This window comes from Culex quinquefasciatus, chromosome 2 (genome assembly GCF_015732765.1).
Source record: "Culex quinquefasciatus strain JHB chromosome 2, VPISU_Cqui_1.0_pri_paternal, whole genome shotgun sequence".
NCBI classification, from domain to species: domain Eukaryota; kingdom Metazoa; phylum Arthropoda; class Insecta; order Diptera; family Culicidae; genus Culex; species Culex quinquefasciatus.
In genome coordinates, this window is record NC_051862.1 from 156,288,850 (window position 1) to 156,311,798 (window position 22,949).

At 36.0% G+C, this 22,949-nt stretch overlaps 1 protein-coding gene across 1 annotated transcript in view; it reads left to right on the plus strand.

The window, feature by feature from the left end:
* The window catches only part of LOC6040132 (polypeptide N-acetylgalactosaminyltransferase 5), a 108,660-nt gene that overhangs the window by 79,242 nt on the left and 6,469 nt on the right, over nt 1–22,949 (plus strand). Inside the window, 5 exon segments of the mRNA XM_038258486.1 lie at nt 7,191–7,387; nt 7,452–7,629; nt 7,783–7,813; nt 7,816–7,962; nt 22,751–22,890. Of these exon segments, the coding sequence (XP_038114414.1) occupies nt 7,191–7,387; nt 7,452–7,629; nt 7,783–7,813; nt 7,816–7,962; nt 22,751–22,890 (693 nt within the window).

Below are 22,949 nucleotides of genomic sequence, written 5' to 3' on the forward strand. Positions count from 1 at the left end.
ATGTGTGTTTTGATAATCACTACAAATGTATAGCAGACTTCAATTCGCTATTTGATAAAATCAAAAAACACATTTTTACAAGAACACCTTAACCTAAATCACAAAAATGGTTCTAAAAACTTTCCGTTTGAATATAGAGCTTTGTGCTCTTGAGCGAAGTTGCTCAGAATGGTGTTCCCTACAACTTTTTTGAATCTCGTCATCCCGCCACACGGCGTGTTTTCTAGAACAACCTTTTCAGGAAAAAATAGTCATCGCTACTTTAAAATGTGTCTTATAGGAAATTTTCTCAGCTATCCAATGCTTCTAAGAGCGAAATGTTTCATCGGGAAATTTCTGAGATATCTCTATTTTAAGCTTTTTGTTTTAAAATCCTTAATCATTTATAGGAAACTTTTAAATAACAGCCCAGGAAACTTGTCAAATGATGTGTTTCATGTGTCATTTACTCATCAAAATGTGTAAAATAAGACAAAAAATAATTTTGTAGAAGGTTGCAATTCGCTTAACATTGTGAAAATTTTGTTTTATCTGAGTTTTTGAATATATGGGATTTATTCAGAACATAAAATCATAAAACCGTATTAATAGATTTTTTACAAGATTATTGGGTTATTACATATTTTTTGTTTTGGTTTTGGTTATTTTTTGTGTACAAAAATCACGTGTCTGATCTGATTTAGCTTGTTCAACCGAAACTTTGGTTTGTGGTTGTTAATGGTGTTATTGAATTTTAATGAATAAATTCGATATTTTCTTAAGCAAACATTAACAAGGAGCATAAAAACAAATATGCTTTGAAATCAAAAATATTCTTCATATTACTGTAACAAGCTTCAAAAGTCATATTTTCATGAGTATAAAATAAAGATAACATTTTATAGAATGTTTACTGTTCGAAATGCACTTAAAAGTAGTAATGAAACTCAAGTCTTTAAACTCAGAATGCTGAAAACACCGTAACTAACTTGTTTTTTTTTGTTTGAACAAAAATTCAATATTATTTTAACAAAAAAAAACAAACAAACACTTCCTTTACATATTTGAACAAAAATCAAGGTATATATACAGCAATTCCATTTGAAAAGAGCCTAAACCAAAAAAAAAGTTCTCCGATCGGGCTCAAAATTTTTCTGGGGGTTCCTTGGCCAAAATAATTAGACCCGTATTTTTGTTTGGCCATTAGGTGGCCTACATCGTGCTAGGTGGTTCAAAAATGGCAATTTTCGTCATTTTCGCAAAAACCACTTTTTCTAAAATCATATCTCCGCGCCATTTCATCCGATTTTAGCTGTCTTAGACGCAAAGAAAGGTGATGAGTTTGGCTATTTGGGAAAAATAGTAAAGTTCCAAAATCTAGCTTAACTATTGAAAAGTCGTATGAAAACTTAAATGGCGTTTTGACCGTGTCTGGACCAAAGAGCCTATGTCTGAAAATATTTTTATCGGATTCCTCGGAAAATTTCACATAACATATCAAAATTGGCGATGTCGAACCGTACGTTTTGGAGATACGATTTTTTGAAAATAAAACTGCGTTTTCGACGCGCCACGCGCAAAAACGGGAAAATGACGAAATCGGCAAAAATCACTTTTTTCACTAAAACTGCGATAACTTTAAAGTTTCAGCGATGACCTATACATGTCTGGGTACCAAAATTTTCGTAATTGAGAGACGCAACTTTTGGTACCATAACATCTATAGGTCATCGCTGAAATTTTAAAGTTATCGCAGTTTTAGTGGAAAAGTTGATTTTTTGCCGATTTCGTCATTTTCCCGTTTTTGCGCGTGGCGCGTCGAAAAACGCAGTTTTTTTTTCAAAAAATCATATCTCGGAAACGTACGGTTCGACATCGCCAATTTTTTGATATGTTATGTGAAATTTTCCGAGGAATCCGATAAAAATATTTTCAGACATAGGCTCTTTGGTCCAGACACGGTCAAAACGCCATTTTAAGTTTTCATACGACTTTTTCAATAGTTAAGCTAGATTTTGGAACTTTTACTATTTTTCCCAAATAGCCAAACTCATCACCTTTCTTTGCGTCTAAGACAGCTAAAATCGGATGAAATGGCGCGGAGATATGATTTTAGAAAAAGTGGTTTTTGCGAAAATGACGAAAATTGCCATTTTTGAACCACCCTAGCACGATGTAGGCCACCCTAATGGCCAAACAAAAAAATACGGGTCTAATTATTTTGGCCAAGGAACCCCCAGAAAAATTTTGAGCCCGATCGGAGAACTTTTTTTTTGGTTTAGGCTCTTTTCAAATGGAATTGCTGTATAACATTTAAAAAAAAAAGAAGAAATATTGCTAATTCCTTGATAATTTGATACAAAAAAACTAAAACAATCATTTTCATACTAATGAAAAGTATTTCTCCTAAAGCTTGCAACAGTTGTTAATGGTGTTTGTTGTTCAATTTCTAATATAAAACATGTTTTGAATCCATGCAACTGGTTGATGGTTGGTTAAAGAAATATGATAGATATTAATAAAAATCTAGTAATACCCTATCAATCACAAACCTGCCAAATTTCGGTTAAACAAGCTTAATCAGAGCAGACCGCCGTTATTTGTACACAACAGTTATGTAATAATCTATTTGTACTTGTAAAAATCATATTTAATTACTGTTTTATGATTTTTATTTCTGAATGAAACCCATATCTTCAACAATGCGGTTAAAACTCCATTATTCTAATGTTTAGCGAATTACAACTTTCTACAAAATTATTTTTTGTCTTATTCTACACATTTTGATGAGTAAATGACACATGAAACACATCATTTGACAAGTTTCCGGGACTGTTATTTAAAAGTTTCCAATAAATGATTAAGGATTTTAAAACAAAAAGCTTAAAATAGAGATATCTCAGAAATTTCCCGATGAAACATTTCGCTCTAAAAAGCATTGGAAAGCTGAGAAAATTTCCTATAAGACACATTTGAAAGTAGCGATGACTATTTTTTCTCCTTAAGGTTGCCCAGAAAATACGCCGTGCCAAGATAAAAATTCTGAACCACCCTAAAATTTGGACCACTTTAATGTCCACCATACCAAAAGATGTCCCTATTAACTCTGATCATTTTCCTAAAGACACCAGAGCTGTAAATCTAAACGTGTGACCGCTACACCCAAAACTGGCAGCGCTAGTCCGAGAGAATGATGGTCTCGAGTCGAGAGAATAGTGGTACCATTCACGGACGCGGAGAACACAGCTCGAGATGGGCGATAGAACTATTCTCTCGAGGTTCATTTGCAAAAAAAAGTTCATCCGTCAAACAAAAAACCAAAAGTGTCGACAACGGGAATCGAACCAGATCCCTTTGTCAAACCAATCCAATGACTTAGCTGCCTCGGCCACCACAGCTTGGTGACCATGGAGAAGTCAGAAGTCGATGTATGACACTTGTTGGAGATTTATTGATTCAACTAACGAATGAACTCATTTGTTATGATGGTGTGAGTTGGTACCATTATTCTATCGATTTTGACACTGAGCCCTCAATAAATTTTGAGAGAACGATTATCTCGATTCTGAATTTTGGGTGTATCAATTTTGTTACGCTAGATTTTGGTTTCGGACCACATTTTGGTCAAGTAGTTTTCCATACTGATGGGCTACATATTTCTGGGTGTAATATTATATTACATAAAAAGTATTAACACCCAGGCCTTTCACACGCAGCTGGATTACTCCTTACTTCTTTTTTTTTCGCTGTTCATGAGATTTTTGAAAAATACAAAATTCGTTAAGGGGCTCAAAACTGGCATTTACAGGTTAAATCCAATTTAAACTTCAAAGTCAAAGCGCCAAGTCCTCTGTAATCTGTTCACCCACGTGCATATTTTTTTGCATTGATTCCCACTTACATCCCAAAAGCGCCGGAAAATGTGTAGCGGGTGAAGGGACACTTTGCATAGACGCCCTTGCTCACCTTGGAGATCATACCCTGAAACGTCCGCCAAATTGACCCATTTTGTAACACTATTTTTTTCTTTTACTGTGTTCATAAACTGAATGTTTGAAGAAAGCAGTGAGAATTGTTTTTGAAACGTTATTAGTCATGAAAACTTCATTTCTGCATGATTTTTGCCTTCCTCACGTTACTGAGGAAAGGCTATAAAATCACTCGAAAAATGAACTTCTCAATTAGACCTCCTAGACCGACCTTCATGTATACCTATCGACTCAGAATCAAATTCTGAGCAAATGTCTGTGTGTGTGGTGGGATGTTGATCAAAAAATTGTCACTCGATTATCTCGACATTGACTGAACCGATTTTGTCCTTTTTGGCGTCATTCGATCCGTCTTGGTGTCCCATAAATCGCTATTAAAAATTATGAAGTTTAGTTAAGTACTTCAAAAGTTATGCTAAAAAAACCATTTTAACAAAAGTCCGGAAGATTGTAAAAAGGGTGGTTTTTGTAAGAAAATTCGTCATGCTATACATTTTCAGAAAGGTATTTAAAAGACCTTTCCAACGCGTCCAAGACATTGAAGATCTGACAAATTTATCAAAAGTTATAAGCACTTAAGTGCTTTTTATACGCTTTTTGGAGGCCTGATCTCAGATATGTTGATGAAAACGTTGTCCGGATCTCTCATGCGACCTATCGTTGGATAGGTATTCGAAAGAGCTTTCCAACGCGTCTAAAACATTGAAGATCTGACAACCTTATCAAATGTTATAAGCACTTAAGTGTTATTTACGCACTTTTTCGAGGCCGGATCTCAGATATTTTGATGAAAATGATGCCCGGATCTCTCATGCGACCTATCGTTGGATAGGTATTCAAAAGACCTTTCCAACACGTCCAAAACATTGAAGATCTGATAACCCTATCAGAAGTCATAAGCACTTAAGTGTTATTTACGCACTTTTTGCATTTTGGATAGCACCCTTTAAATGTGAGGAAGGCGCCAACCACCTAAGGGTGGATTAAGTATTGTTTTTAGTTTTTTTATTTCCTTTTTTTTGTTTCGACTGTAATCTAATTACATTTGGGTAATTCTCCGCCAACTCACACAGCAGTTGCCCCGACCCCTCTTCGATTTGCGTGAAACTTTGTCCTAAGGGGTAACTTTTGTCCCTGATCACGAATCCGAGGTCCGTTTTTGATATCTCGTGACGGAGGGCGGTACGACCCTTCCATTTTTGCATGCGAAAAAGAGGTTTTTCAATAATTTGCAGCCTGAAACGGTGATGAGATAGAAATTTGGTGTCAAAGGGACTTTTATGTAAAATTAGACGCCCGATTTGATGGCGTAATCAGAATTCCGAAAAACGTATTTTCATCGAAAAACACTAAAAAGTTTTAAAATTCTCCCATTTTCCGTTACTCGACTGTAAAAATTTGGAACATGTCATTTTATGGGAAATTTAATGTACTTTTCGAATCTACATTGTCCCAGAAGGGTCATTTTTCATTTAGAACAAAATTTTTCATTTTAAAATTTCGTGTTTTCTAACTTTGCAGGGTTATTTTTAGAGTGTAACAATGTTCTACAAAGTTGTAGAGCAGACAATTACAAAAATTTTATATATACATAAGGGGTTTGCTTATAAACATCACAAGTTATCACGATTTTACGAAAAAAGTTTTAAAAAGTTGGTCGTCATCGATCATGGCCGTTCATGGTCACCCGCGACAGACACGGACGACGAAACAAAGAGAAACGCAAAAGCCGGAACATTTCCCTTTCAAAACTTTTTTCGTAAAATCGCGATAACTTGTGATGTTTATAAGCAAACCCTTATGTCTATATATCAAAATTTTTGTAATTGTCTGCTCTACAACTTTGCAGAACATTGTTACACTCTAAAAAATAACCCTGCAAAGTTAGAAAAACACGAAATTTTAAAATGAAAAATTTTGTTCTAAATGAAAAAATGACCCTTCTGGGACAATGTAGATTCGAAAAGTACATTAAATTTCCCATAAAATGACATGTTCCAAAATTTTTTACAGTCGAGTAACGGAAAATGGGAGAATTTTTAAAACTTTTTTATTGTTTTTTTCGATGAAAAATACGTTTTTTCGGAATTCTGAGTACGTCATCAAATCGGGCGTCTAATTTTACATAAAAGTCCCTTTGATGCCAAATTTCTATCTCATCACCGTTTCAGGCTGCAAATTATTGAAAAACACCTCTTTTTTCGCATGTTCAAAAATGGAAGGGGTCGTACCGCCCCTCCGTCACGAGATATCAAAAAACGGACCTCGGATTCGTGATCAGGGACAAAAGTTACCCCTTAGGACAAAGTTTCACGCAAATCGAAGAGGGGTCGGGGCAACTTTTCCCGATTTCGTGTGAGTTGGTAGAGAATTACCCATTTACTTGAACTGGGCATAAAGGCAAATTTAAGAGCATTGTTTTGGTTGGGGAGCATGAGTTCAATTCAATCGCTCTCCAGTAGAGTGACAAGACAATTGGAAAACTTTTGAAAATCCTAGGTGACACCCCCTGGCCTGACTCCTTAGCCAATTTTGAGCCAAATCAGAAATTGTGAAAAAAGCGTATTGAGGAAGGTAAAATTTTGATTTTTTTTTCCCGGAAGGTGGTGTTAATTGTGTGAAAATTTTGTCAAGGGTGAGATTGTAAAAAATGAATTTTCTACTATTTTGTTTAAGATGATCCTGAAACGTTATTAGCAAATTGAAAAGGACGTTTTTGTATGAAGAGATTTTTCTCACTAACGATTGTCCACGTTCTACCAAAAAAATTATATATTTTTTTATATGGACACTTGTCTACGATGTTGGGGAGTTTTAGAATACCAAAAAATGTCCAAAAATGCTTTGACCCAATTCGTACAGCTGGTCTAATCCTTTCTGGAAATGGTTTGATTTTAGTGAGGATTTGGACATTTGAAAGGATTTCTTACCGGTTGGAGGGACTCCATTCCGCCATGGATAATTTGCGTGGGGATCTGTTTGAAAGGTGACGATTGGACTCCGCACTCCATGACGGAAGAGAACCAACACCATCTGCAGTTGTGAGTTTGTGGGTCTTGTATCGAACAAAACTAAAACTGCCAAGTTCATCGTAAGGAGATTGAGAAAAGTTCGAGTTCGAGTTCGAGTTCGTATTCGGAATGAATTTCCAAACGTGTTCTATTTCCGCGCGAACTCACGTAAGACAACAATTTAATCTCGGAACTACTTTTTTCTTTTAAGGGACAAGTGATAACCTTCCTGGACGCTCACTGCGAGTGTACCGAGGGCTGGCTGGAGCCCCTGTTGGCGCGTATTGTGCTCGACCGAAAGACTGTTGTGTGTCCCATCATCGACGTGATATCGGACGAGACGTTCGAGTACGTCACCGCGTCCGACCAGACGTGGGGTGGCTTCAACTGGAAGCTCAACTTCCGATGGTAGGTCACACTTGAAGGAGGAGAGGTCAGATCTGTATCTGAACCTTTCTTGATCTTTTTCCAGGTACCGGGTACCTTCCCGAGAGATGCAACGGCGGAACCACGACCGGACGGCTCCCCTGCGGACGCCCACCATGGCCGGAGGGTTGTTCTCGATCGATCGGGACTACTTCTACGAAATCGGATCGTACGACGAAGGCATGGACATCTGGGGTGGTGAGAACCTTGAAATGTCCTTCCGGGTAAGTACTCGCTTTGTAGGTCGGCCTTTGGCCAGATTGAGTTTCCCAATTAGCAGTTTTGTTCACTTTGTTTATTTTCGTGATAATATAATTTCCTTTTCCGTTTGATTTGGCCCAAAATCAAAATCTCTCCATCTCTCGGGGTGGCAACAGATATGGCAATGTGGTGGCATACTAGAGATTGCTCCTGTTCCCACGTGGGCCACGTTTTCCGCGACAAATCGCCCTACACGTTCCCCGGAGGCGTCGCCAATATCGTGCTGAAGAATGCGGCGCGCGTTGCAGAAGTGTGGTTGGATGAGTGGAAAGAGTTTTACTATCAGATGAGCCCAGGTTCGAACAACATAAAGCCGCAAAATCCAAAAACATTTCCCTTTCTCTCGCTAATACTTACATTCCACCCACAAACTAAACAATTCATCATCCACCCACTACTAGCTAACTGTCTTCCATTTTCTTCCCCCCTTCGTGAGCCTTACGAACAAATCTTTTTCGACACGCGCAGCAGTGCTTGAAGCACACCTACACAACACACACACTTCTCTTCCACACGATTGTGACTAGAATCCTTGTAGAACCCTCAGCCGACCCTTTTTTCCCCGTGTGTTTTGACTTTGAAGTAGATCACATCAGCAAGGTTAACTATCTTCCATTTACAGAGCAAATCATCGTTATATTAGTTGCTCTTAACATTCTTCAAAAAAAATATTAAAGTTGCGAGTGAAGTAGGGTAGTTAAACTAAACTTGTGTTCTCTAATAACGTCATGATTCGAATTCCCGGACGCTTCGAAACCCGGACACTTCAACTTTCTTTATCAATTATTTTGATATAAGTTCGCATTATGAATGTCAAAACTGTGTTATTTGATGAATTCTAACATCAACTTTCATTTAAAGTTTGTTTGGACGCTGTAGTTAATGCCAACACAATTAAATTAAATAAAAATATGAGTTTACCAAAAATGCGAAACATTTCAACGGAAATATTTCATAGGCGACCGAAGCACCGGGAAGGCAAAGCAGAAATTTATGTTTTTGATTTTGTTAAATTCTAGCCATTTTTTATATAAACTATCGATTATTTTGATGTTAACAGCTTATGTGAGACCTAAAGAATGTCATTCAATAACATTTCAGTCCAAATTTGTGCGATTCATAAGCAAAATCGAGTGTCCGGAATTCGAAGCAAAAGTGTCCGGATTTCGAATCAGCTTTTAACAGTGTCCGGGATTCGAAGCACAACAAATCATTTTAGTTTTCAAATTCTGATGAAAAATTGTTAGAAAAGGCATATTTTGCATGCAGTCTCCTAAAACTAACTGTTTATACTAAATCCTGATGATATTTCTACATTTCCAACTTATTTCATGATTTTTTGCCAGCTATAACAAAAATAATATGGTACTAAGTGTCCGGATTTCGAATCATGACGTTATTATCCCTCGTCACGTGTGCCACTTTCACTAGCTATTGAATGGACTACAATATTGAAATTCAGCAATCGACCAATAAGTTGTCAAAACAATATTCAGAACAAACATTTTTTTTTAAGTCAAAACTCAAATTGCTTTACTCTCTTATTTAGTTTACAAAACAAAAATTGTATTGCGTTTTTCTTGCTTCTCAAAACATTTTTTAAATCCGTTATGTTTTTTTCAGGTAAAACATCTTCTGAATTACGAAATGTTAAAGTGAGAAAATTGAAACAATGTCTTTGATTCGATTCTTTGAAGATCCTAGGAAACCTTCGGTTATTTGAAATTCGGAAAAGCAAGGTTTCGGATAATCGAGTCTGGACTGTAGTGAATTCCCCGAATTTTATAGTTTTTAGGATTCTTCCATTGTTGCTCACAAGTTATTGTACCCAAACACAACATTTGTTTACATTACTGTTCCGAGATTTGAGTGTTTTTTTTTTTCAAGTTTCTAAGATAATAAAACATAGTTTCAAAAAAATCAATCTATTTGGAAATGGCAACGTTTTTCTGTGCCGAACAATTACAAATAAATATCGATTGCATAAGGATTTCCAAACGAACCAAGTAGAAGTTTTTTTTAAATAATGAGAGTTTAAGCAGTTTGGGTTTGACTTTCTCTTAATAGAAATGTGTTGCTACATTTTTTGCAAATAATTTTTAAACATTATAATGACTACTAACCACCATCGTAATTTAGTCCTGAAGGGTTTATCTTAATACTATCGAAAGCTGGGTTATCGCTCATCAACCCCTAAATACAGCATCCGCCGTTGTCAATAACAGGTGTGTCAATTAACCCCCCGTACACTTTTAGCAGCTCCACGCCACCGCCGCCATATTGCCGCCGAAATTTGTTTGCTTTTTTGATAATCCCGTTGTTTTTTCTCCCTCAACTAGATCATACGCCGGACATTCCTTTTTGTGGTAGACTAACGCATAGTTTTTTTTTATCTTTCTCTCTCTTTTACCAATAAAAAAAACAAAAACAAAAAATAACACCGATCATCGCCTAAACACGACCATCCCTTGTGTTACTAACAAAATACCACCCAAAATAAAAAAAAACCAAAAAAAGGTTTGGATGTGCGGTGGAACGCTGGAGATTGCCCCGTGCTCGCGGGTCGGCCACGTGTTCCGAAAGTCAACGCCGTACTCCTTCCCGGGTGGCACGTCGCAGATCGTTAACAAAAATAACGCCCGCCTGGCGGAAGTGTGGCTCGACGGTTGGAGTGAATTTTACTACAATATTAACCCAGGTTCTAAAAGCTGTTTTTTTGTATTTTGCTGCCTCACCTTTTTATTCAACCTTTTCCGTTTTTTTTTTTTTTTGCTAGTGTGTAGTACATGTTTTCATTTTTATTGCTTTCATTGGGTGTCCTTTTTTGGTATCAAAAGGGTTATTTGGTTTGTGGTGCACGTTTTACATTTGCATATCTATCTACGCTTCATCTGTGTTTCATGCTTTCAGCTTTCAGTGTACATCGATATGCGGGTCTCGTGGCGCAGGGGTAGCGGCTTCGGCTGCCGATCCCGATGATGCTATGAGACGCGGGTTCGATTCCCGCCTTATCCACTGAGCTTCTATCGGATGGTGAAGTAAAACGTCGGTCCCGTTTTCTCCTGTCTCGTCAGAGGCGCTGGAGCAGAAATCCCACGTTAGAGGAAGGCCATGCCCCGGGGGGCGTAGTGCCAATAGTTTCGTTTTTTTTTTCGATATGCGATTATGTCAGTCATAAATGCATGGTCATAATTTTTACAATGACAGTTTACTAAACAAATAAAAAATGTGTATAATTTAGTACGTTAGCGCAAATCATTTTTATTTTTATTTCGATGTAACTTTGTCAATCGATTCATTAGTTCAAAATAAGCCATTTTGCATCATTGGCTACTCCATACAAAACTAAATACAAATGTGGGACTGTCCATTGAAAAGTACTGTGCAAATCTTCGAAAATCTATGTCTGAGCAATTCTCCACAAAAACCGGAACTGGATTTTATTTATATTTTTGGATTTAGTTCAAACTTTGTAGGTTCTTCCCTAAGACCAAAGAAGCCATTTTGTGTCATTGGTTCACCCATAAAAGGCTCCATACAATTTTGGTAGCTATTCATACAAAAATGGTACGTAAATATTCGAAAATCTGTAACTTTTAAAGGAATTTTCTGATCAATTTGGTGTCTTCGACAAAGTTGTAGATATTAATCAGGACTATTCAGAAAAAAATAGGCACACGGAATTTTTTTTTGCAGATTTTTAAATAAGCTTTTTTACAAAAAATAAATTTCTCAAAATCCGTATGTTTTATTTTTTATTTTTTTTTATATTTTTAGGGGACAAAAAAGCGCAACTTTTGAGCCATAGAAATATATTGACAAAAATGCTGCCGCCATGCCAAAAAAAAAATTGATTCCTTGGTCAAAAAAATAGTTTTTAATGTTAAATCAAATTTGCTATCAAAAAATACTTTACAGATTTTTTGATAAAGTGTGTTTTCAAGATACAGCCTAAAAATATTTTGTTTCGAAAAGGTGAGAAAATTTCCAATAAATTGCCTAAGAAACATTGAAAATTGGACCTCAAGTTACTGGAATACAGCAAAAAAAAAGAAACAAGAAAATTGAAGTTTTTTAAGTCTCATTATCCCACATCTTATGCCAATATCTCAGCAACTAATAGTCCAATTTTCAATGTTGAAAACTGAAACATTTTTGAAATTTTATCTTTTCGAAAAAATATTTTGGTAGTTTTGGAATCAAGACTAACATTTAAAAGGGCCAAACATTCAATATTACGCCCAGATATCCGCCAAGATATCATCGATTGGAAATTGATGGGTTAGTACTGTGAAAAACTCAATTTTCGTAATTTTAATTCTTTGTTAACCAACGATGTTTCATCCAAGTTAAAAAATACAATAATTAGAAGCACTTTTTTTTTGTTGCGAAATCCAGCACATGTTTTTTATGCTTGGTTAAAAAAATGTTTATGTTTTTTTTTCGATTGCAAATTTAATTTTTCATTAAAAAGTGTGAAATTTTGGAGTACATCTCCATTCTCCAAAAATATAAATTATCATATTTTTTTAAATTATTTTCTTGGTATCTGTAGAAGATCAAAAGTCCAAAAAGAGTTAATTTGGAAATTGTTGCCAAATTTTTAACTCATTCTTTTTTCCGGAAACATTATTTTTGGCACTATTTAGTGATAAAACTTTTAATTAGCAATTGAAAAGCGTAGTACAGATTTTTTTTTAACTGTCACTTGTAAGTCACAAGTAAGGCCGTTGCAAATGCAAATATTTTTCAAAATCTATGCTATGGGGGTGCTTATATCTGAGAAGGCATAAAACTTTAGCAGATGTTAGACTTGAATTTAAATTCGAAAATAAATCTTTGAAATTCAAATGTTTTGCACGAAACATTAGGTCTGATTTTTATGGAAACCCTTAGAAAATGTGTGTAAAGTGGTTTTCACACAAAAAGATTCACAAAATGTATTGTTTACAAAAGTCGTTCACGGTGTATTTTTTCGTGTGGACACTTTTTTGGGAATCTCAACCCCCGCCTTCGTGGACAATTGTCCATACAAAAAAATCTTTTTGTATGGAGCGTGGACAATCGCTTAACCCCCTAAAGTGTCCACGTGGTTTATGGATGGTCCCTTTAGGATATACAGCTTGGCATTTGCACTGTGAAATGGGACTCTTTCGGAGATTTAATAACAATATTTAGTGTAAATCTATTTATCGATTCGCAGGACATTTTATCGGTAATGTCACTGGAAATTGATAGAAAAGTTTACGTATTCATAAAATTTCTCATCAATTTTTTTCTTTTTTTTCTATTTTGTTTATAATTTTAAACACCAACTAAAAGTTTAAAAAACTCAGATTTCGCAGTTTTCTAACTTGCACTGAAATCACCCAAACCGTGGTGGAAGTGCCGTTTAGACCAAATAACAAACAAACAAATTAGAAATTTTGGTGAAAAAAAAACAGTTTTTTTTTTGTATATTTTGAAATGAACTCCAAAACTCTGTTGTGTATTGCAAATGAACTAATTGCAACATGATTGTTCACTAATAAATCCGAATTGATTATTGATTAAATGATTAAGTTATTTTTTTTTTTTTTTTGGTCTACACTGTATTCTCCGCTTAGATTTGGATGGGAAAATTTCAAAGCAAGCTAGAAATTAGGAAAATTTGGGCTTGGAATTTTTTTTTGGTATTCAAATATGTTGTTTAGAGTAAATAAAGTTGCTCCAGACCCACGACGGATTAATTCAATTAATCCCGCCACCGTCGACCAAAAGCCCTTCAGCCACAGTTTCCGAAAAAGATAATTGAAAAAAAACATATTAAATCCACTTCAAAGTATTTCAATCCCAATTCTATGCATTCTTTCCAAAAGTCATTACTCACCAGGCAAGACCCCTCTATCAAAATCAACCACAAAATGTGACCTCTCAATCTACAAAAATTTATTTCCATTTCCTGGTTACCAATCCTGGCGGTTGCGTTCGCCATTACATCGAGACCTCGGTGAATAATGACTTCAATATCTATAACAACTCCTAAACCCCTTGGTCTCTGCCGCTCTTATCCCGAGCATGGGATTTATTTTTTCTCCTCTTTGAAAATTCCCCGCCGAGGACCTGACATCAGTCACTTTTTGGCATGCTCAAGCACAGATGATGGCGATGATGGTGGTGGTGGGTTTTCCCCTATCGGGACGGGATTTAGCCTCACGGTTGGTTTGCGCTCTCGCTCTCTAGTATATTCTACTAACCAAACAAAGCCGAGTTAATCTTACGGAAGAGCTTTGCTGGGGTTTTATTTTTTTGCTATTCCCTGATGCACTCTGCAGCTAGTATTTTTGTTTATTTCCTATTTCTGTGTTTGTGTATTTTTTATGTGTGCTCGGCTAACTAAAGTGGTTTTGGTTCTTTTTTTCCGGGGAAAATGGATAAACCACATAACCTCACCGCGTCGTTACACGACCATGCACCAGACAGAATCGACCACTATCAGAAAGCACACCCACGAACAACATATTACTATAGTCATGGACAGAAATATCGCACGAAATTTTGATTGCAATTTTATCCCACCTACTCGAAAACGCTGCGGAATCTTTGATGTTTCAGCAATATTTATCGTTCACTATTATCACATGTTCAAAGGCAGCACCAACCACCCACCCACCCACTATGGTCTATCCATTGAAGCATACTCACACTCACCCTCTCCATACTATCGTCCCACGTGGAATACAGAAACACAAATATGTCGGAATGTTTGCAGCATAAAATAACTTTTATCAGTTGAATTCCACAGGTCGCTAAAGGTAACATGGAATGCCATGCGTCTCCACCATTTGAAAAAAAGAGAAATATCATGCGTCTCCATCGTAACTTCTTGCTTCAAATTCTCACTTCAATTGATCAAATGACCACTCTTGTATCAATCATTGCAACCTTTTACCCCATCCACAATACACAATTAATTCAAATAATTGTTCGAGCGTTTCTCCCAACTTTCTCCGAACGGCACGTTTCCTCCTCCAACCAAAAGGTTAGACGGAGCAAAAAAAAAACATCTTTTGATGCCGACTGGGGATAAGTGTCGACCATTTAGAAGCTAAGCGAAGAATTGCCTTGCCTGCCTTTTCGGCGTTGGTAGACCCCTGGAAATTCAACTCATCAGCTTGCGGAGAGCACGGAAATGGATTGGAATGGAAATGTTGGCTAAATTATTTATCCTGCAAGTCGAAAAGGTTAAATTTTAAGCTTGGAAAAAAATAAGGTTTGTTCAGTCAACTCCAGGTATGTTGTGGTTCATTTGGTTTGAATTGCGGAAATTATTTTGCTGGACTCAGTACGTCTAGCAAACTTTCTGTTGTATTTTCGATATTCTGGCATTATAAGACCGATGCAAAAAATTTTTTATTTTATTTTTTAGATCCCGATTATTTTTGTTAAATAAGGGTCGTAGCTATTTTTTTCGAAAGTCGACTTTTACAAAAAATAAATAAATAAAAAAAATGTTTTACAAACTATTTTCTTTGGTCGGATTTAGTTTAGAAGGTGAAAAGTGTCTTGTTTTACAATATTAAAAAAACGGTAGAAATCTTATTTTTACTGAAATAGTTAAATTTTAGCAATTTTTATGTTAAATCTAGTATACGTTTTTTTTTTTTATTTGGATGAGGATTCCCAATTTTAGCAGTAAAAAAATTAATTCTATTGTTTTTCAGCATTTTTCTCAAGAAATTAATCGTTAAAAAGTGCTTTGGATTCCGAAGAAATTTTCCGATTCCGCAGATTGTCTGATAGAAGTGTTTCCACGGAGCCAAGCATTAAAAATTTATAATATAAAAAATGCCTGAACAGTACACAAAATAAAAAGAGAATTAACCAAAGAAACAAAAATTCTAAAAAATGTCTTATTTTTCAAGTATTTTTTTCGAATTCGAATAATTATATCTGGAGGAAATGACGTTATTTTAAGAATTTTGAAAGTTTACTTTTTTCCAGAAATAATGGCTTGTTATACATAAACAATTAAAAAATGGATGTAAATATAGTTTGACGTAGTTTCGTAAACAATTGATAATATTCAGGAAGAAAACACTCTCAAAATATTTTTGAAACTTATTATTAAGATGATTTAAAACATTTTCACAACAGAAGACAACGATTTAACAATGAAGCAGATAAAAATCTAAAAAGATATTTTAAAAATTCTGTATTTTGCCTAGTTTTGGTAAAATTTTGTACTATTTAGAGAAAAAAATGCCCACAAAATCTGTTTGAAACTTATTATTTAGGCGATTTGGAATATTGTCATTAAAAAAAACTACGATTTAACTATGAAGTTCTAAACCAAAGTCTGTAATTTATGTAGATTTGTTAAAATTTTGTAGAATTTAAGATGAAAATACACACAGAATGTTTTTGAAACTTATTTTTTCAATGATTTGAAACATTTTCATAGCAGAAGTCAACGATTTAACTATAAAGCAGATAAAGTTCTAAAGGAAAGATCAAAAATGTCTGTATTTAACTAAGTTTCGATATGTAGTATTTTAGGAAGAAATCACATTCAAAATGTTTTTGATGATTTGAAACATTTGAAACAAAACTGAGATTTTCTATGAATGAGATGAAGTTCTAAAGGATAGTTCTTTTTCCTGTATTTTATGTACTTTTGTAAATACATTTAAGTATTTAAAAAAAAACACTGAAAATGTTTTGAAACATTTTTTTAGATAATTTTAAACAATTTGATAAAAAAAAAATCAAGGTTTTTATTTTGAAGCATAGTAGTATTTTGATAGCAATATTCTGAAAAATATTGAACAAAGTTTTTGATATAGTTTTGAATATTTTCATGCAGAAAAAGTGTGTTGTTTTCAGAAAAAAAAAGTTTCTGATGCTTTGAAAAAAATAAAAATAAAATTGAAATTACAGACCATGGTATCAACAGTTGTAACTTCACAAGGATTGGACTTAGGACAATGGTCAATATGGAGACTTTTATGTAAAATTGTCTGGAGAATCGTTTCCTGTATTCGGTTTTTCAAAACTTTGACGTTTAGAGCACTTTAAAAAAAAACTTTTTCAGTAAATGATTTTTTGTATTTTTTTAGGAGAGTTGCTCCATCCTGCATTTTTCGTGAGTCTTTTTGTAACATCTTAGGCTATTTTCACAAAAATTTTGAACGAAAAAATATCGTGGGCTCACCTTCAAATTTGCCTTTTAAACTTAAATATCGAAAAATCTCATGAAAGTGGCGTTTTGAAATTTTGAAATTAAATATGTCTTTATTGAACTTTCTTATAATAATTACATTTCATTTACATTCTAAGTGGTATGGCTAAATGCTCTTCATCTTTGTTTTATATTTCGTTTTCTTATTAACTGTTCACATTCATTTATTTACTTCAAATTGTTTTACATTTTTGCATTGAATCGAATACATTTGGGTAAAAAAGAAAAAAAAATCACTTTAACAACTAATCTTAACTTAAAACTAAAAAAGCAAATTCATTGAAATATTCAAAATCATTAGAACGAGTAAACTACGAACTGTATTTTAAGATAAATCTTCCAAGCGTTCTTACTTGTTCCGCACGAGTTTTGCAACCACGCAGTGTTGTTGTCATCTCTATAAAAATGTTCAGAAGTTCTTGTGGTGAAAACAGGTCACTACTGCCTTCATCCGTTGATGCTGGTTGGTTTTCCCTCGGTTGCTGGCTGAAGCCAGGAGGTGCCCAAGTAGCACACTTTGTTCGCCAAAAGATTTCCGAACTTGTTGTTGAACTCATTTACTATGTTTTCCCAACGTCCCAGAGAACTCTTGAACGCTGAAAAAAGCGCACGTTTTTTTGTTGTTGAACATCTCTTAACCCGTTAGAAATGTGCGTGGTTTAATTAAGTTTTACCAGCGCACGTCCTACTTGCATAGAGAACGTTTGTTGAACATGTCATAAGAACTCTTGACTATAAGATTCTGAATCGGGTTGGATAACGTCGTTAGAACCGTTTAGCAACATTCTGCCTTTAAGATTCAGGAGGGAGTTAGGCAAACGTTTTTATAACCGTTCAAGAACATATCGTGGCAGACAAGAATGTTTAACAGGCTTTTCATAAAATATGTTAAAGGTGTCCGCTCAAAAGTTATTTTTTCTTCATTTAATCCTTTATTTGTGAAAAATGTCGCTTTACGATATTTAACTACCAGTTTTTTGTAATTTATTAGTTTGGACAGGGATACGCCATTTATGAATGATGGGTAATAAAAAATATCAACCATAAAAAATCATTCAATTTCTTAATTATGCCTTTGGGATTATTTTTTCAATTATGTTTGAGTGCTAATGAACATCGCTTGCTACTACTACTCCACTACTGCTGCTGGTTCCCGGTGCTGCATTTTCAGTTTTCCTTTTTGATGAAGAATGCTCAGGGCAAGTATCGAACTCAAGATCACTCCAAATGTCAAGTCCGGCGCGCGTCTGCTTCTTTCCACGAGGGGTTATGTTGGATGAGCAGGCCTAAACGTCAATAAGAAGTCTACGGGCATCTAGGTTTTACCAAGTTTACTAACAGTTTGCCAAAACTTCTTTTGAACATAAGCTGTTTCTATTTTTAGAACTATGTGTGCTTGTTTCGTCAACATGTTCTTGCTCGAATTTTAAAATAAAACGCGAACTTCACATAAACAACTAGTTTACGAGAAATGCCAGTCGAAGCCAAAGGTCAAATCTACTTTGTTATGACGTTTAGCAAACTGAAATGAAACATCATGTCTGCAAATGTCATTTTGCTTTTCGAGTTCTACAAGCATGTTGTATTGAGGTCAGAATAAACTTCAAAATGAACTGTTCGTAATCCGTTGCTAGATTTGGCATTTGTGTTACACAGCCATGTTGAACAATGGTTTTTGGTCAAAATGTGAACAATTGACCAAATTTTTTGACACTTGTTCAATAATTAACGAATAAAAACACTTATGCAGCAATTGTTGAACAACAAAATAAAGAGTGATGTTTTTCTTGCTACTTGGGTGTTGTATTCTCTGCAACTTTTTGCCGCTGATTCAACGGCAATGGCTGCAGATTTGGAACCACTCGAACAGATCCCGCTCCAGGTGACGCCAAAGCAGGAAAATCCACGTCCGTGAAAGTTGGTGATGTTTTGCGTCGATTTGGTTGGTGCCTCGTCGTCGCTTGCTGCCGAATTTTCACAAACTCAGCTCGTTTTGGGCAGCTTCGATTCTTGGTCGAATGGTCGCCGCCGCAATTGAAGCATTTCGCTTCGATGTTCTCGTTGATTGTTTCGCAAGCTTGAGTTTTGTGCTCACCTCCGCAGGTTGCACAACGACTCTTGATGAAACAGTTCCTTCCACCATGCCCAAACTGCAAACAGTTCGAACACTGTGTCACGTCACGGTGCACTGGACGATAACGTTCCCAAGACACGATGATGTTGAAAATTGCCCGAACTGCTTTCAGCTTGGACGGCGTTGTCGATCCTTTCTCGAGATGAACCAGGTACAGTTGATCACGATACTTGATGTCCTTGTTGTGTCTCGTCATCTTGAAGACTTCGATCACGTTCAACTTAAGAGTTTTGAGCTCTTCTTTCAGCACACTCACATCCATGTCGTACAGGCCTCGGAGGACCTGTTTCATGGGGCGTTTACCTGGATCGTCATGGCTGTAGTATTCAATCTTTGTGTTGTTCAGGAAATCCCGAACGTAGTTGTAATCCTTTCTGGTAGGTAGCAGAATTTTGAGTCCATCAGCACACAAGCGAATGGAAGCTCGTAAAGCACCAGATTTGATAAACCCGGTCAGCCACTTTTGCACCGAATCCGATGACGATGTTTTCACAAAAATGGGTGGCAACTTTTCCCGTCGTTCAACTTCTTCTTTCTCGCTCACGTCCACAGGGAGGGTAGCGAACTGGTTTCCAGACAATTTTTGAGCGTCCTTGCTCAAACTGCCTGGCTTTGCAGGTAGTGCTTCGGCATTCTTTAGCTTCTTCAAATCTGCCGATCCTGCTGGTGAGGACCGCCTCTTTTTCTTGCCGTGAGGCATTTTTTGCACTTTTTAGCACTTTTTTGGTTTGTGAGGGACGCACGTCTGACTCGCTTCTCTGCTGATCGCAGACTCTGAAAGTGGCGTGTTTTTTTCTTTCATTGTATTTTTTCGGCAAGCCTGTCAAATTTTCTACAAGTTTGTCTCTGACCACTTTTTGATACGATGCAACGGCTTCGAGATACAGCAATGTTTAAATTACAAAATGCAAAATTATTAAAAACACTCACGCCCTTCTCAAATGTCATTAACGGGCTCCATATACACAAAAATGGCTTAATGTCTGTACAACCGATTCCCTATTTGACATGGAATTGCTCCAAAGCAATTTTAGGATTGATCAAACTGAGATCTGCAAAGTTCTAAGCTCATCTGGAGATGCGGACAAATCTCTGGAGATTCTGTAAAACACAAAAATATAAAAATAATTGAACCGTCTCTTAAGTCCTTTTTCCTCTTTTCTCTACAGGTGTCCTCTTTAAAGCTTGACCCATTATATTCCAAATATTTGCCCTTTTTCATCCAACACCACACCATTCATCAATATCAACGTATTTCCTGTTCCTAATTCAACTGATGTTCAATTTTTCCGGACGACTTCCCTCCATCAACTGTGGTGGTGGAAGCTTTTAGCAGTTCTTTAAAGGTTGCGCGTTTAAAAATACCCATACAGGAACAACTTTCCCCCTTACGAACAAACTGGGAAATTTATTTTCATTGAGGTTATTTTGTGAGGTTTCTTTTTTTCTCCAAACAATCCTTGATTGTTTTCTTAGTTGCTGCAAACTGTTTGATAAATTACCTCTGAACAATGTCATTCAGATTGAAAATTTGTTTTTAAATTAAAGTTTCCCTTTAGTCTGGGCTAAATTCTCCCAGCTTGCTGATTGTGACTGATGGTTGGGCACATTTGATTGAGTTTTTCCTGGCTTTTCCTCCCCTTCTAGTGTGTGAGCAAAGGAAAAGTCGACTAACGACAACTGAATTCTGACATCAACCATTCCCATTCCTATATCCTGCCTGTCTGTCTGTTCTGTTCTGTTCTGTCTGCCAGTCGACTGAGTCCTGAGTGATGATGAATAAATCCCGTAAAGACCACTCCTTCGTCGTTTGTGGCACCGTTGTCGTCGGTGGTGACTCTTGGTTGTCACTTTCTGTTGGCGTGGGATCTATCTGCTTTTGAGGGGTACCTGCGAGTACCGCATCTACCACACATGTGCCATGGTGCTGCTCTCCGAGCTTTGCGCTTGTAAATCTAATAAATTGCGTCGCGTCAAGTTAGATTGTTGTAATTTCGTTTGGCACACGGAATTGAATTGAATTTTGGATTTAAAGCATCGCACGTGGGAAAATGTAGATTCTGCGAGTGAAGAATGTTGCTTAAAATTCAAGGTTCATCAAATTCTATATTTTTTGCATTGAATTAGTTTTATATTAGAGGGTAACATATTGAAAAAAAAAATCTTTTTTTTTGTTTAAATAAAATAAAATATTTTGTCATGCAAAAGCTTCCATTAGATATTTCGCTGTACCACGTAAGCTTCTTGGAAACAATATTGCAAATCCTCGCTCAAACTGAAAGCTCAGTGCAAATAAATATGCAAGGATGATGCAAAACAACAAAACAATACCGCAGCAATGCAATATTTCACCGATTGGCTGAAAAAGCACGAACCATCGATTGCACTTTTTTTGCTCTCTTATTTTCGCTAACGCTTCAATCTTTATTTTATTTATTCATTAATGCATAACGTCATGATTCGAAATCCGGACACTTAGTACCATATTATTTTTGTTATAGCTGGCAAAAAATCATGTAATTAGTAGGAAATGTAGAAATATCATCAGGATTTAGTATAAACAGTCAGTTTTAGGAGAATGCATCCAAAATACGGCTTTTCTAACAATTTTTCATCAGAATTTGAAAATTAAAATGACTTGTTGTGCTTCGAATCCCGGACACTGTTAAAAGCTGATTCGAAATCCGGACACTTTTGCTTCGAATTCCGGACACTCGATTTTGCTTATGAATCGCACAATTTTGGACTGAAATGTTAGTGAATGGCATTCTTTAGGTCTCAAATAAGCAGTTAACATAAACATAATCGATAGTTTATATAAAAATGGCTAGAATTTAAGAAAATCAAAAACATAAATTTCTGCTTTGCCTTCCCGGTGCTTCGGACGCCTATGAAATATTTCCGTTGAAATGTTTCGCATTTTTGGTAAACTTATAATTTTATTTTATCTAATTGTTTTGACATTAACTACAGCGTTCAAACAAACTTTAAATGAAAGTTGATGTTAGAATTCATCAAATAACACAGTTTTGACATTCATAATGCGAACTTATATCCAAGTAATTGATTAAACAAGTTAGAGTGTCCGGGTTTCGAAGCGTCCGGGAATTCGAATCATGACGTTAGTCATCACATTTATTTGAGCGAATCCCCTCTATCTCTATCTCTGCAGAGTTGCATACAAATAAAAAATAACAGTGTTACTGCAACACTCTGATGCACTGTCTACTGTGATTTTTCCGATTTTCCTTTTTTCTGTTGTTGTTTTTCGTTTGTCATAATCGCATCGCGCTTCTTCCTGTGCAACTACTGTGTGTACCCATTTGATGGGGTAACTCGTCAGTGATTGACACTTTCAAACATTGTATATTGAGTGTGTTCAGCTTTTGTCCTGCCCCCCTGGCACCAATCCGTGTTTGTTCCCAATCTGCCAGCCAAATCCGCTTTACAACTTGTTTACTTCCTTTGCGCAGCGTGTGCTAGTCAATATTCATATATGTGCATTTTTATTGTTTCTATTTGTGTTTCTGTATTCATGTTGTTTAATACACTCACATTTCGCCTGTTTTCCCCCTCTCGCTCACACACTTTATCATAATGCACTCACCAAGCAAATAATTTAAAAAAAAAATCACCAGTTTCCTCGATGTTTGCGAATCAATTGTTGACATAATTCTTTCTTTCTTTTTCTACCTTCCTTGGATGTATTTTTTCTTGTCTTCAAATCTAGGAGCACGCAAGGCCTCTGCTGGGGACGTCAGCGAACGGAGGGCACTTCGCGAGAAGCTAAAGTGCAAGAGCTTCCGGTGGTACCTGGAGAACATCTACCCGGAGAGCCAGATGCCGCTGGATTACTACTTCCTGGGCGAGGTTTGTATTAAATTAGTCTTTTTAAATTGTTTAAGGTATTCATTTTGCTGGATTCCCTT